The 14,024-nt window shown below is 35.6% G+C and overlaps 1 protein-coding gene across 1 annotated transcript; it reads left to right on the top strand.

The window, feature by feature from the left end:
• The first annotated feature begins 12,450 nt into the window (after positions 1 to 12,450).
• On the top strand, positions 12,451 to 13,666 carry LOC131065326 (protein S40-1). Its single transcript, XM_057999818.2, has one exon. It carries the CDS (start codon positions 12,690 to 12,692, stop codon positions 13,290 to 13,292), a length of 603 nt encoding a protein of 200 aa, XP_057855801.2. The 5' UTR covers positions 12,451 to 12,689; the 3' UTR covers positions 13,293 to 13,666.
• The last annotated feature ends 358 nt before the right edge of the window (positions 13,667 to 14,024 follow it).

Here is a 14,024-nt window from a genome sequence, read left to right as displayed (position 1 = left end):
AAAACTGAAGCAGTTGTATATATAAACCTGTGGCAACAACATGGCCTTGGTATAAGGCATGAGCATCTACAAAAAATAATTAAAAAATTCAATACTTGTTACACAATTAATTTGACGCATGTCCACACCCTGTTTTGGTGCCTAAATGTAAGAATTTATATTCAAGTTGCCTTCTTTTCCATTGGCTCGGTGGACAGATGGCTGTAATTATAACATCCTTAGGAAGTAAAAAATAAAATCCTTTGGTCAAAGGTGGTGGAAATTTTTGCTTGCGTGAGTTAGTTCTTAATGACTACATACATAATCTAGTTAGATATGCGAGTGGGAATCTATAGTGTATGAACGACTACAATTGTTTAGTTATCTTGTTGGTTTAATTTATGTCTCATGTAATTAAACTTTACTAAATTTGACTTAGGATAATGAATTTCATAGTAGTTTTCATATGAGACATTTAGGGAATTGTATATCTAGGGAACATGGTTGTAGGAGAAATCCCACCTTTGGTGGTGTTATCTTGTTATCATATTTTCATATCCACTTATAGTGGAATAAAAAATCCACCTTTGATGGGTGATCCACCTTTAATAGAATTATCTATTATTTTTCCTACCTACCCTTGTATCTCATTAGGCCACATGTCATGGTTGTGTGTTCTCATTTCCCTATTGATTTGACTTTATATGCAGGCTCATGTACATTTAATAGTTGATCAATTTTTGCATCCTGATGAAAATATAGGTTGTTCTTGTCTATTTTATTCTCTCATGGTTTTGTACTATTCATTGGCCTCTAGATATTAGATTGCTATAGGAAAATTCTTACATGGTATCAGAGACATTGGCATGCCATTGCATAGTCATTTTGGAGAGATCTTGGTGCATTTATGGATTCACACATTTTCAGATCTAAGGACGAGTGAATTTTTGGAGCATCTTGTGCTAAATCCAATGTCGCTATTGCATCTGGGAGGCCATTTACATAAATTATGACTGTAAATTTGTATATATTAGGCAAAAGTCATTTTCCAGGCAAAAAAATGTTTTAGGCAAGTAGGCTATATGGCCATACTTGCTCCACAATACAATTTTTTTCCAAAAAAAATTGAAAAGTAAATGATTTTCTATGACTTTCTTGGTTTTCAAAATATTTTAAAAAATACTCATAGTTGCTTGTAAAATTTTTGAATTTAAAACAAATTTGGGGCGGTCCATAGACTGGACCCGGCCCATGCACTATTCAAATCTATCAGCCCCCATCATGATCACCATCCCAATCACTACCACCACTTTCACCCTCTTAATCATAACCATTGCTATCACCATCCTAATTGTAATTGTTGTTGTTTCCCCTCCTCCAGTAGCCCCCTTTCTGTCTCTGGACAACTGCCTACCTACCACCGAGCATTCAATGCCAATGACAAGCCCAACACCAATGAAATTTTCATGCAATGCCTTCTCATTTTCCATGTCAATTGTGCCTTGTGACACATGCCACAATATCGTCCACAAACTTAGCCATCCTCATCAGTGTTTTCATATGCCACATAGGCCTTTCCGTAAAAAGCACATTAGTGCACCACATAGGTAGTGCATACTTCCCAATCAGTAGTCTAGTCATCTCAACCATACATAGCTAGCCGCAACATCATCTGCTCAGTTAGTGCCATGTGGCTAATACATTATCATCCATACAATTACCACATCAGTAGTCATACGCACAATCAATGGGCCACATCAACTTTCATATTATCACATGTCACATATCCATACAATGCCACATCAACAATCTGTAGAGTATGGATTGCCATGTAGGAAAGGGACATTTGTGGCACAACATCTAGATGGCCATCAAATTTAATTGCATGAAATGCTAACATTAGCAATACATTAGCATTCTTTTTAAAAATTTGACCACCTAACCATTTGAGTTTTTTATTTTGCAATCCAACTTTGAAGGCTCATAATTTGGTCATTTTAAGGCCCTTTTCAGTACAATTTTTTTATTTGGGCTAGTTTTTCATTCTTTCTATAGGGATGTGGTTAGTTTCTAATTTTGGTGGATAGATTTTTGAGAAATCTTAGTTGTTCACAACTGTAACTATCCAATCCTTGTTTTTGCAACTTCTTGAGCTACATTTAGGACCTCCTTTTCAAGTGCCATTTTTTTAAAGCGCATAAATTTTCATCTAATTTCTTGTGGCGTTACCATTTTTTCACCATTTTTAGTTGAAATGTCACTTTTAGAATTTGAACGTTTTTGGCCTAATAGGCACGTGAAAATACTTGGATCTCAATTGAGGTCTTTTGGATCATTGATATGAGTCTAATATTACCTATTTGAGGAAGTTGTAATTTTGAAATCAAAAGTCCACTTTGCCCTTGTTTGCTAGTGGCATATTGCACATGTACTAGGTAAAAAGTTCCAAATCATCATTTTTTTATTTTTTTGGGTGGGGGGGGAGGGGGATTCTTTGATTGAGTGAATTGGGTGGGTGTCTTGTGATTGTGCCTCCCTCTATCTTGTGTACTTTCATTTTTCATTATGGCTTCTCCTAAATTTCCACTTCTAACTCCACATAACTATGCATCATGGAAAATTAAAGCATGGAGTAAGTTAATGGATAAAGGACTAATCTATAACATAAATAGAAAGAAATAATTTGCTGAGGCATTTGGAAAGAAACAAATAATAGAATATTCAAAGCAGCTAAGTGTAGCTCTCAGGCAGTTTTTGAAAAAATCTGCAGGGCCATAAAAGAGAACATCTATATTCCTCACAAGAACAATAAGCAATGGTTTATTATTGATATGAATGATATGGAAAAAGATATCCTCACTGAATGGAACCTAAAACATAAAGTCTACAAACCTGACAATAAGAATAGGAGAGATAATATTGTTTGGTGCTTTACTGATCATGATTGGATAAAGGTGAATTTTGATGGGGCGGCTAAGGGCAACCCTGGGAAGTTTGGTGGTCGAGGAGTTATCAGAAATGCTTAAGGAGTCTGCATTGCATCTTTTGCATCTCCTTTTAGGGTCCAAAATAATCATATGGCTGAAGCTCTGGCCATGCTAAAATGCCTCTAGCTTGCTCAGGGATTCAATTTCAAAAAAATCTGGCTCGAAGGGGACTCCTTAAACATCATCCGAGCCCTCAAAGGTACAAGCTCTGTTTCTTGGAATATTACTAACTTAGTTAAAAGTGCTAAATATTTGTTAAATAACTATGTTAGTGTTAGCATAGCTCATACTCTAAGACAAGGCAACAACGTTGTGGACCTCTTAGCTAATGAAGGGGTCAATTTAGAGAATGATGTTAAATATATTGGAGAAACTCATTGTAAAAGGGAGGTTAAAAAGCAATTATATTTGGATCATATCAATGGGTCTAGTTAATATCATGATTATTTTTTGGGGAATGAATTCCAAAGATAGATTTTGAGGGCGGATGAACTGCTAGTTAATGAGTTCTTTTTGGCATCATTTCCATGATCATATGCGTGAGGAAGATTATAATCATAATTGTTGGGTTTGTGCGGCCATAAACATAAGTTTTAAAACAACAAAAGAGTCTCTGTTCAATAACTCCAAAATTTACAAGCAATTGGGGTTTCATCTGCGGACTATGAATTATAGCTACTGGTACTTCTACCTAGAGCTCAAAATGGGTGGTAATTTAAACAGGAACAAGCCCCCAGGATGCGAAAATTGGAAGAGCAAAAGAAAAGTCTGGAGAAGACTTCACAGATATGGCTTTATTGACTATATGGAAAGGCTTCACAGAAGCAAAAATTTGGTTTCTCATGGTTTTGCCAGAGGGTGGAGTAACAACAGAGTTACCTTGTTCAAGGAGATATGGAAAATTGATGAGAACCTGGTCGCCGAGGTCACGGGTCTGCAGATGGAGGGCACCAAATTTTACAGGGATCGGAAGTATGTTGCTGAAGCGTTAAATCTTCCCGAAATCAAAGGATGAGAAGGCACAGATTGTGAAGAAAGACAACATTTCCTATTACATTCCCCAGTAGGTAAAGCTCTTTTGGCAAAAAATTTTAAGGGTTTTAATGGAGTATTTAACTGTTGACGGTAGATTTACAAAAAATTATAACTATAACTTTTCTATTTTGAATCACTTCTGTCATGGGGCCAAAATTTCCCTACCTTTTTATTTAGCATCCTCTCTGAATGAGAGTCTTGCTGACCACGCTAAAAAGCCAAACTCCTACCCTATAGCCCATCAGGGGCTTATATTGCTCATTTATGAGCATCTGAAGGACAAGACAAGGGCGACCAAAGATGACCCTCTGATCATGAATGCACATATCTCTGAGAGTGGTAAAGATTTAGATTCAGATAAGGAACAACCTAGTGCTTCTACCCACAAAAAAAGGAAAGCTGACACAGATTATGCAGACACGGAGGTGCATTGTGATGTGGAGGAGGAAAAGGGTAAGGAATCTGAAAATGATATGGAGTATGAAAAGGATGAGAACATTGGTGAAGAGGATGAAGGGGGTAACTCTGAAAACCCTCACTCTAACCCTATGGGATCAGACAACAGGAATGTTTCTCTGAATTCTAAGGAGGATGACAATCCTAACTCTGTGGGCACGGAACAGGGTAGGGATTCTGCGAACACCATCTTGAATACCACCCATAACTGTGCTCTGGAGTCCTTCAACTTCCAGAAATGGGTTGTTGACAACATTACCAGCATGCAAAGTAAATAGAGGGAGTTGGATAACAAGATTAATAAGTTGATTAAGGATGTTGGGAAAAAGAATGATGAGATGGAAACTAGTGAAGCTGAAGAGGAAATCGAGATGGAGGATTGGCTGGAAAAAGATTTGATCAAAGGGGATTTGAAACACCTGGAGGATGTTATGAGAACCTTGAAAGAATAGGCTGAAGAGGATAAAGACAACATCAACTCCAGGGTTGACCATACCGAGAAGGCTCTAAAAAACTTCATGAACCATAGTCTCCAGGTCCTCAAAGTCTCATCACAGAACATGAATGCTTTGGTGGATCATCTAGAAAGGAAAAATTAGGAAAAGAATCTGGTTGTTATTGATGATATTCCAACTTCCAGCACCACCCACCAGACTCCTAGGTGCAGAACAAGGTAGAATACTACTAGGATGGAGATGAATACGAAAGATAGCCAGCTAAGAGAGGAAAACAACGACCTGAGGGAAGCAGCCAAGGTGATGATGCTCTTGGTTCAAAATGCTGAGGAGTCTATTAAAGTTTTCAAGTAATTTGTAATGCTCGGTTTGGAGCCAAATTCTTGTTGGCTTCTTGCTATCTTTTTCATTGATGTTGGTTTTTGTGCTGGTGTTTGCAGCTGTTTTGTTTCGTCTCTTTAATGCTTATCTTTCGAATTGTAATAGGGTTTCAGGTCCCCTAAAACCTATTTTTACTTAATCATAAACATAAATAGAAAAATGGTAGCACCAACAGATCCTAAAGTTGATCCAAATGCTCAAATATAATGACTCAATAAAAATTCTATGGCTCTTGTAAATTTGAGAAGGTTTGTATCAAATGATCACATCTTTTAGATTGATAAATGTACCATAGTTAAACAGGGTTGCGATATATTTGAAAAATTGTATGGCCAAGTTGAAGAGATTAGGGGGTACAACCTTGACAATGAACTCAAAATGTTGGATCCCAAGGATTTTTATATAATCCAAGACTATGTCATGAAAGAAAATGAGCTAAGAGAAAAACTCAAGGATTGCATTATTGACAAGAAGGATGCACAATTGATTTACAATTTGTTGGACAAGACTCCCTCAGAGTATGCAACCTTTGTTTCTACCCTACAAACACATGAATTTACCTCAGGTGCTTTATTCATTACAACATGTTTTGATGCATTCACAAAAATGTTGATATTTGAGAAGGAAAAGTTGATCAATATGGGGATTCTCAAGTCTTAAAAGTCCAAGGATTTGGTGGATAATCAAGTGAATTAAAAGAATCAAGCAAAACACAAAAAAAAAGGGCAGTATAATTAAGCCAAAGACACAACAAGATAGAGCACAATCATCCTCTCTAAACCAACCCAATACTTCATCTTCTTTAAGAAGGTAAATACACCTAAGAAGGAGAAGTGAACTTGTTCATATTTCAATAAAGTTAGTGATGATGAGCATAGTTTCTACTCAAAACAATTTATGAGTTGACAAACATCATTAAGAATAACAACATCAATTTTTCATCCACCTACAAGAAGAACGATTCATCTACTTCCACTTTCTCATATTCAAAAGGAAAAGGACAAGCATTTGTGGTAAAAAAAGGTTCTTCATAACCATAGATGTTTGACTCAGTTTCCTCTTATCACATGGATTCTACAAGTAAGTAATTTTTTTCATTGGATCCATCCAAGGTACCTCACATTTTCATTGGTGATGATACACAAGTGGAAGTTGAAGGGAAGGCATTTGGTTGACATAGATGATGGAACATTTGAGAATTTTCTCTATGTTCCTAACTTGAGCACCAACCTTATTTTAATCTACCAAATCAACCACTATAAAAATGGAAATAAAGTTGAGTTTACACCCGATTCAGTTGTGGTCAAAGAAATTGAGAATGATGCCTTGGTAGCAGAAAGACAAGCCAATCACAACATGATTTTATTCATTCTCCCACTTTGTGCCTCATTCTCCTTCTATCACCCTGTTCAAACATTCAAATTCATAAATTAAGCTATGGCATGATCCATTTGGGCACCTCAATTATTGCAATCTTTAATAGATAATCTCTAAGGACATGGCCATAGGTCTACCTCAAATTATATTTTCTAATGGTGTATGCTCAAGGTGTTCCATGGGAAATAATCCTAAAGAGATGTTTCATAAGTGGAAGTATGGAGAGATATGGAAGTTATTCAATTGGTCCATAGTAATGTAGTAGGCCCCTTTCTAGTGCCATAATTTAGCAAGGCCCACTATGTCCTCACCTTCATTAATGACAACTCCCACTTCACTTGGGTCTACTTTCTTATTCACAAGAGTGAAGTGTTTGATAGATTTCTAGCCTTCAAGGCTCATGTTGAGATGCAATCAAGGAAGCTAGTAAAGGTTCTCCACATAGGCAATGGAAAGAAATATGTGAACAAGAGACAAAAATTTGTACTCTTAAGGGGATTGATCTTCAACACTCATTTTCCTACACTCCACAACATAATGGTGTTTAAGAAAAATAAAATAGAACCCTTAAGGAGATGGCTAGTTGCATGATTCATGGTATTTCTCTTGGTCCAACTTTTTGGGTAAAAGCTATTAATTGTTCCACACACATCCAAAATTGGGTTCCCCATAAAACTTTGAAGCTTAGTACTCCTTTTTAGGCTTGGTGTGGTATAAAACTAATTGTGAGATACTTCAAGGTATCTCGATGTCTAGAATGGGCCCCCAATCGTCCATAGAAGCACAAGGCATTGGAACCTCAGAGTAGGCCTTGCATATTTGATGGAAATCCTGAGGTTATTAAGGCATATCAACTTATGGATCTAGACACACATGAGGTACATTTACTGAGACAATTGTTCACTTTGAGGAGAGCTCTCATAGCTTGGTTTCTCATCCTCCTCATCCTTCCTCCATAGTGGAAAGTGGTGATAGTGACTTAGATGATGATTCCCCCTCAACTATGACTTGTAGGCTCACACCTTCGTATGAACCACTTGTAGTTGAGGAAGTTCATCCTTCATCTCCTACAAGATCTAGTTGGGATTGGTAGACTCCTGAGTCAGTAGGTTCTCTTGGTACGGATCCTTTAGATACTCAAAGGAATTGGTTACAACATAACGATCTTTCACATGCTTAAATTGCTACAACTTCTAATCCACAATCCTTTCAATAAGCATTAGGAGTTCTCAAGTGGGACTTAGCCATGGAGGAAGAATATAGTTCCTTGATGAGTAACACCACACAAGAGTGAATCCATCTCCCTAAGGGGAGAAATATGGTTTGATGTAATTCAATATATCAGACTAAGTTTGTAGTGAATGGTAGTGTGGATAAGTGCAAAGACCTTTTCACCCATAGCTAAGATGAACTCCATTTGCTTGGCACTTGCTATTATCATGGCTTACATGTCATTGGGTTGTACATTAGATGGATGTGAAGATTTCATTTCTTCACGATGATCTTGAAGAGGAGATTTAAATGGAGTAGTCATGGAGATTCATTTATGATTTTTCTTTAGCTTGTAGATTGGGGAAGTCTATCTATGGCCTCAAGTAGGCCTCGAGGGCTTGGTATGCCAAGATGGATTCCTTTCTTCTCTCCATATGATTCACCATGTGTCATTCAAGTTTGAATATTTATATTTTGTGACAAGATGAATCTCATTTGATACTTCTTCTCTATGTTGATGGCTTGGTAATTATAGGGAGTACCTCATCAATCATTGGTAGTGTCGAATCTTCTTTGCATGGGAGATTTGTGATGACTGACTCGGACCTTTTGCAGTACTTTCTCAAGATTGATATATCACAATCTTCTTTTAGGATTACTCTTGCTCAGCCCAAGTATTCTCTTGATCTTCTAACACGGTTCTACATGACTAATTTCAATCTTGTGTCAACTCCCTTTCTTTCAGGATTCAAAGTTGAGGCTAAGTGTTTCACTCAACTTGGTGATACTACATTGTAATGTCAACTTGTTAAGAGTCTCATCTACTTGACTCACACATTCCTTGATGTTTCCTTTGTGGTTATAATTCTTTGGAAAGCTACTAAATTCATCTTGCACTACATACATGGTACATATCACTTTGAGATTCACTATACAATAGGCACATGACTTCCTTGGTTCATTACATAGACTTTGATTGGGTTGACAATCTCGATGATTGTAAGTCCACTTTAGGTTACAACTTTCATCTTGGTTATATCCCCATTTGTTGGTAGAGTAAGAAGAAGCATGCTATTTCTCTTGATTCAATTGAGAATGAGTATTAAGGGGCCATTAGTGCAACTACTCAGGGTATTTAGCTTCAAATATTCTCACAGAGTTTGGCTTCACCACTCCATGACCTATAGTATCTTGAATAATCCGGTTCAATATCAGAGGACCAAACACATCAATGTCCACATGAACTACATTAGGTAAATGATTCAAGAGTGGGTCATTGATTTGGAAAATTCTCCTATAATAGAGAAGGTTGCAGAAATCTTCACCAAATTCTTCACTAAGTATAATTTTTCTCAGTTGTGATTTCTCTTGGGGGTGCAAGATATTTCATTAGGGGGATTCAGCTGACTTTTCCTTTCTCTCTTCTCTCTTATTGGGGGGGGGGGGGGGGTGATTTTTCCTCTCTTGAGGTTTTTTCCTTCTTCTTTGAGAGTTATTTTGGGTGTTCATCTCTCTTTTGGGAGTTATTTCCCACTAGGTTTTCTCCCCTTCTTCATTTGTGGAAATTGCATCGCATTTATACATGGATACCTAAAATGGCCTACTAACTGGGACTCATCTTGCATTTTTAGCTTGAGTCTACATTCCCCTAAGTTGCACTTAAGGGGGCGCGTTAGTGTAATTTATGTCTCATGTAATTACACTTTACTTAAGTTGACTTAGGATAATGTATTTCATAGTAGTTTGCATATGAGACACTTGGAGAATTGCATATCTAGGGAACATTGGTGTAGGAAAAACAACACCTAAGGTGGTGCTATCTTGCTATCACATTTTCATGTCTAATTATAGTGAAATGATAATTGCACCTTTAGTGGAATTATTTACTATTTCTCCTACCTACCCTTGTATTTTATTAGGCCACATGTCATGATTGTGTGCTCTTGTTTCTCTATGGCCTTGCCCTTATAAGAAGCCTCATGTATATTGTGTAGTTGATTATTATTTTTATCTTTATGAGAATACAATTTGTTCTTGTCTATTTGTTCTCTCTTTCTTTTGTGCTATTCATTGGCCTCTATATCTTGGGTTTCTATAGGAAAATTATTGCATATCTAAACACTAGGATTAGATAGCCACAAGATTTAGTCCTATGTCTACCCCCTTGTGAATTATAGGGCCACTTTAAAAATAAAGGTTCACGGTGGTCCACTAGATCTATGGTTGGAGTAAAATTTCTCTAAGATTATCCCACTTACACAAAATATATTCAAAGTTGACTGGAATTTAAATATTTCAAGAAGAATACCTTAATCTCTAAACCCTTCTTTTTCTTCTTATTTATGCTTAGCATGTATGAATATTCTAAAAGTAAAGATATAGTTAGAATATTTTATATTCATGTTCATTATAATGTTATCTTAAAATCCTTATAATGTAGATTTTGTGTTAGATCAATTCTAATTTCCCTAAAAAAATTATCATACAAAACTAGCTAGCTTCTTTTATTTCAAATTCTTCCAAAATGTGTACCTTTCTTATGAATATAAGATTATTGTTACACTATCGCTCCCCTTATTTCTATCTCTAACCCTAACTCTAATCCTAATGTTAACCTTACAGATATCTAAACTCTACCCTGGCCAAACCACTATCTTAACCCTACCCATAATTAAAATTATAAACTTAACGCTAACCTTAACCATGGTTCTATCCCTAATCCTATATTTAATTCTAAACCTCAAAATAACCCTAACCAAAACCCTAATCATGACCCTAACCATAATTATAATTATTATCCAAAATATAACCCTAATTTTAATTAAAATCCACACCCTAACCTTTAAACTAACTCTTTCTTGAAATGTAACTATAACCTTAGCCATAATTATTATTCTAACCCTTATTGTAACATAACCATAATTATCATGCTAAGCCTAACAGTAAGCCCTAACCATAACCCCACTATTTTTCCTACAATAGTAACCTGAAGTGTAACCTAACATTAACCATAAACCTAATTTAACATAACCTTAATCTTAACCCTAATCTAAATATAAATAAACGCAAGAATTATCCTACAATAGTAACCCTAATTGTTTCTTAAAATTAACCCTAACCTATTGTTAATCCTAACCATAAATATGGTTGAACCAAAATGCTAATTAAATTGTATTTTGAACCATATTTGAACTCCAACCGAAAATATATCCAATAGTAGTAACCTTAATGATAACATAAAATTAACCCTAGCCCTAATTTAACCCCAACTCTTACCCCAATAATTATCCTATAATAATAACCCTAATTGTTGTGAAACCTTAACCCTAAACCTAATCTTATGATAATTGAAACCTAACCATTATAATATGAGTGTAAACTAATCTTGAACCTAAGTATTAAACCTAAGTACAACTTGAACCCTAATCTAACCATAATTGAACCCTAGCCCTAAACTTAATCCTAACCCTAATTGAAATCTAATCTTGATTGAACTCTAATCCTAATTTAACCTTAACCCTAATGTAACTGAAGTATAACCCTAATTCTAACCCTAATTGAACTCTAATTCATACTATAATTAAACCCTAACCATAATGCAAAAGTTCTCTTACACCATAGATTCTCTCACATCAAATTCTAAAGTTGGCAAGATGAGTATGCAATTGTGAGAACATCACCATGACCTCAAACTTGACATGAGCATGAATGGGACCAAATCAAAGGGGGTAAAATATGCACTGAAATATGTGTGTGCATAAGCATAATAAACTACTAGATAGCAAAAATATATAGAGATATATACAACTAGACCAATTTCAAGATAAGTAAACAAGAATTTGTCTAATACATAAATAGATGACATAAAATAAGAGACACGATTCCACATAATATTATATCATTTGTCAATATATCAATATATCAAAACACTTATCTCAAATTTGAATTAACAAACTTAAATAAATTTCATCTATATAAACAAACATATCAACAATATGTAATTATAGCTCTTCTAATTAAGAAACTAAAATTCCACAATTAAGGAATTTAAATTCCTATGTCTATCCTCAAATGAAATCTCATGTGATCAAATGCATTGAATTAAGGAAACTAGGAGGAAATGAGAAGATAAGATATATCCAAATGAATAGTAGTAGTTGTAAAGCAACCATATCATGACATCCGAAGGTGCTAACCATCTGGCTTTGCTTTTCTAGAGGATAGACCTCGTCATAGTTATCCAAATACCGACACCTTTCTCTCCTTCACAATTTTGATTTATTATTTTTTTATTTACGTGGGCCTGGATGGTCTTTTCTAATGTAGAGATAAAGGTGGCAACATGTTCCCTAGTATATATCCGATTCGAAAAATATTTGTGTTTAATTAATGTGGAATAAGACGAAAATGTTTATGTATTGCCCTTATCTGCTACAGATTTTCAGTTATCAATCCCTTCAAAATTTCTGTATTTTAGGCCAAAACTTTTTAAAATTAGTAGATAATGACTAATTTTATGAATAACTTTTTGAAAGTTAAAAGAGAAACTCATCTGCGTGGATCGGAAACATAAGATTGGTCCAATCTGACAATTTGGGTGGGTTGATTTATAGCGATAAGAATTTGGGTCCTCCTGATTTTTCACATTACCGTTGTCAATCGTATTCGTAGCGATGACGTTATACAGAAGGATCTAAAGGTCAGTACCTCTGTGTGATGAACTCAGGCTGCTGTAATATGTGTGGGTTGATTTAGAGTTGTGTTCAACGGAATTTGAAGAAATCATTGGGAATAAATATAGGGTGCCATGGATTGGACCAATTCTGTGTTGGGAAGGCCTTCAATTAAGAAATGTGAAATTTCAGGTCATAAGAGCAAGCTCTGTGAGTTTCAGAGGTCCAAGAGTATAGAGAATACAAAGGAGGTAGATGAGTTTGCTGAGGAGGATGTGTGGGGTGTTATAGAAACAGAGATCAAACATATGGGCTCTTATGAAAATGGACCAAGGAGCAATACAGTGTGCAGACAAGGTAGTAAGAGGAGGAATGATACAAACAATTGTGGTAAGAGGATGAACATTCCCACAAGTGCGAACCATCATGATGAAAATGGCAGTCCCAAAATGGAGTATCAGTCTGTTCCTATCAATATCCCCCATTTGCCTCAGATACTCAACAGTGAGAATTACAGAAGAGTGAAGGAGGGAGGGGAGGACTCTTCGAGTGATGGTGATAATATTGATGAGGGTTATAAGGAAAGGATCCCACCTCACAAGTTCATTGCCGTGCAAATTGCCAGGAGCCAACTGACTTCATTTTCTGTCTATGAAGGGGCTGGAAGGACTCTCAAAGGCAGAGATCTTAGCCGGGTTCGCAATGCAATCTTGACACGGACAGGTTTTATTAACTGAATTATTAAATCACAACTTTAATCAAGTCTCTGTCTAGTATAATTGTAGAGAAGATCACCTTCTTATACTGAACTCTGTTTTTAATTGCAATCTTCAATTAAGTCTGGCTTTACACATAATTATGGAAAAGATTGAGCAACTTGAATTGAAATTCTGATTTCGTATATGTCATTTATTATCTAGATTTTGTAAATGTAATTGATGATGATGTCAATTGTGTAGATGTAATTGGTAATTATCACTTTCTTTTCTCAGCAAACATATCAGTTGAGATTCTACGGTTTAATGATATCTGTTTTCTCTTTATTCCACAATAAAGAGAGACCTAAGAAACCATGAAACACAAGCCAGTAAAAGGCAATCTGATAGAAGGCTTCCCATGAGGCTTGTACTTTGTTTGGATCATTTTATAAGTTTTGACTTCATTCATTGTGTATATCTTTTATTCAGAGTTCCTATGTTTCCAATTTCACATCCAGTAAAGACATTCTCATACAAGGCCTCCGAAGAGGTTTGTACTTTGTTTGGATCACTTTTATAAGTTTTCACTGCTTTCTTTGTGTATTTTTATTCAGGAGTTTCCATCTCTCCAATTTTGTATTCCTTGCACACATTGATATGTCTTAAACTGTTTGTTTTTTGTTTTTTTTAAGAGAGTTGTTATTTGAACTTTTGAATTTATTTAAGAATTTTTTTTATAATCTGAATAATATGCATATAAATCTAAAGATG

Source organism: Cryptomeria japonica, chromosome 11 (assembly GCF_030272615.1).
Source record: "Cryptomeria japonica chromosome 11, Sugi_1.0, whole genome shotgun sequence".
NCBI classification, from domain to species: Eukaryota; Viridiplantae; Streptophyta; class Pinopsida; order Cupressales; family Cupressaceae; genus Cryptomeria; species Cryptomeria japonica.
Note: the sequence above shows the minus strand (reverse complement) of the source record. Positions and strands in the feature narration are given on the sequence as shown.

Excerpts from the sequence above, each read along its gene's own strand:
- LOC131065326 (XM_057999818.2), top strand. The coding sequence starts at position 12,690 with ATGGATTGGACCAATTCTGTGTTGGGAAGGCCTTCAATTAAGAAATGT.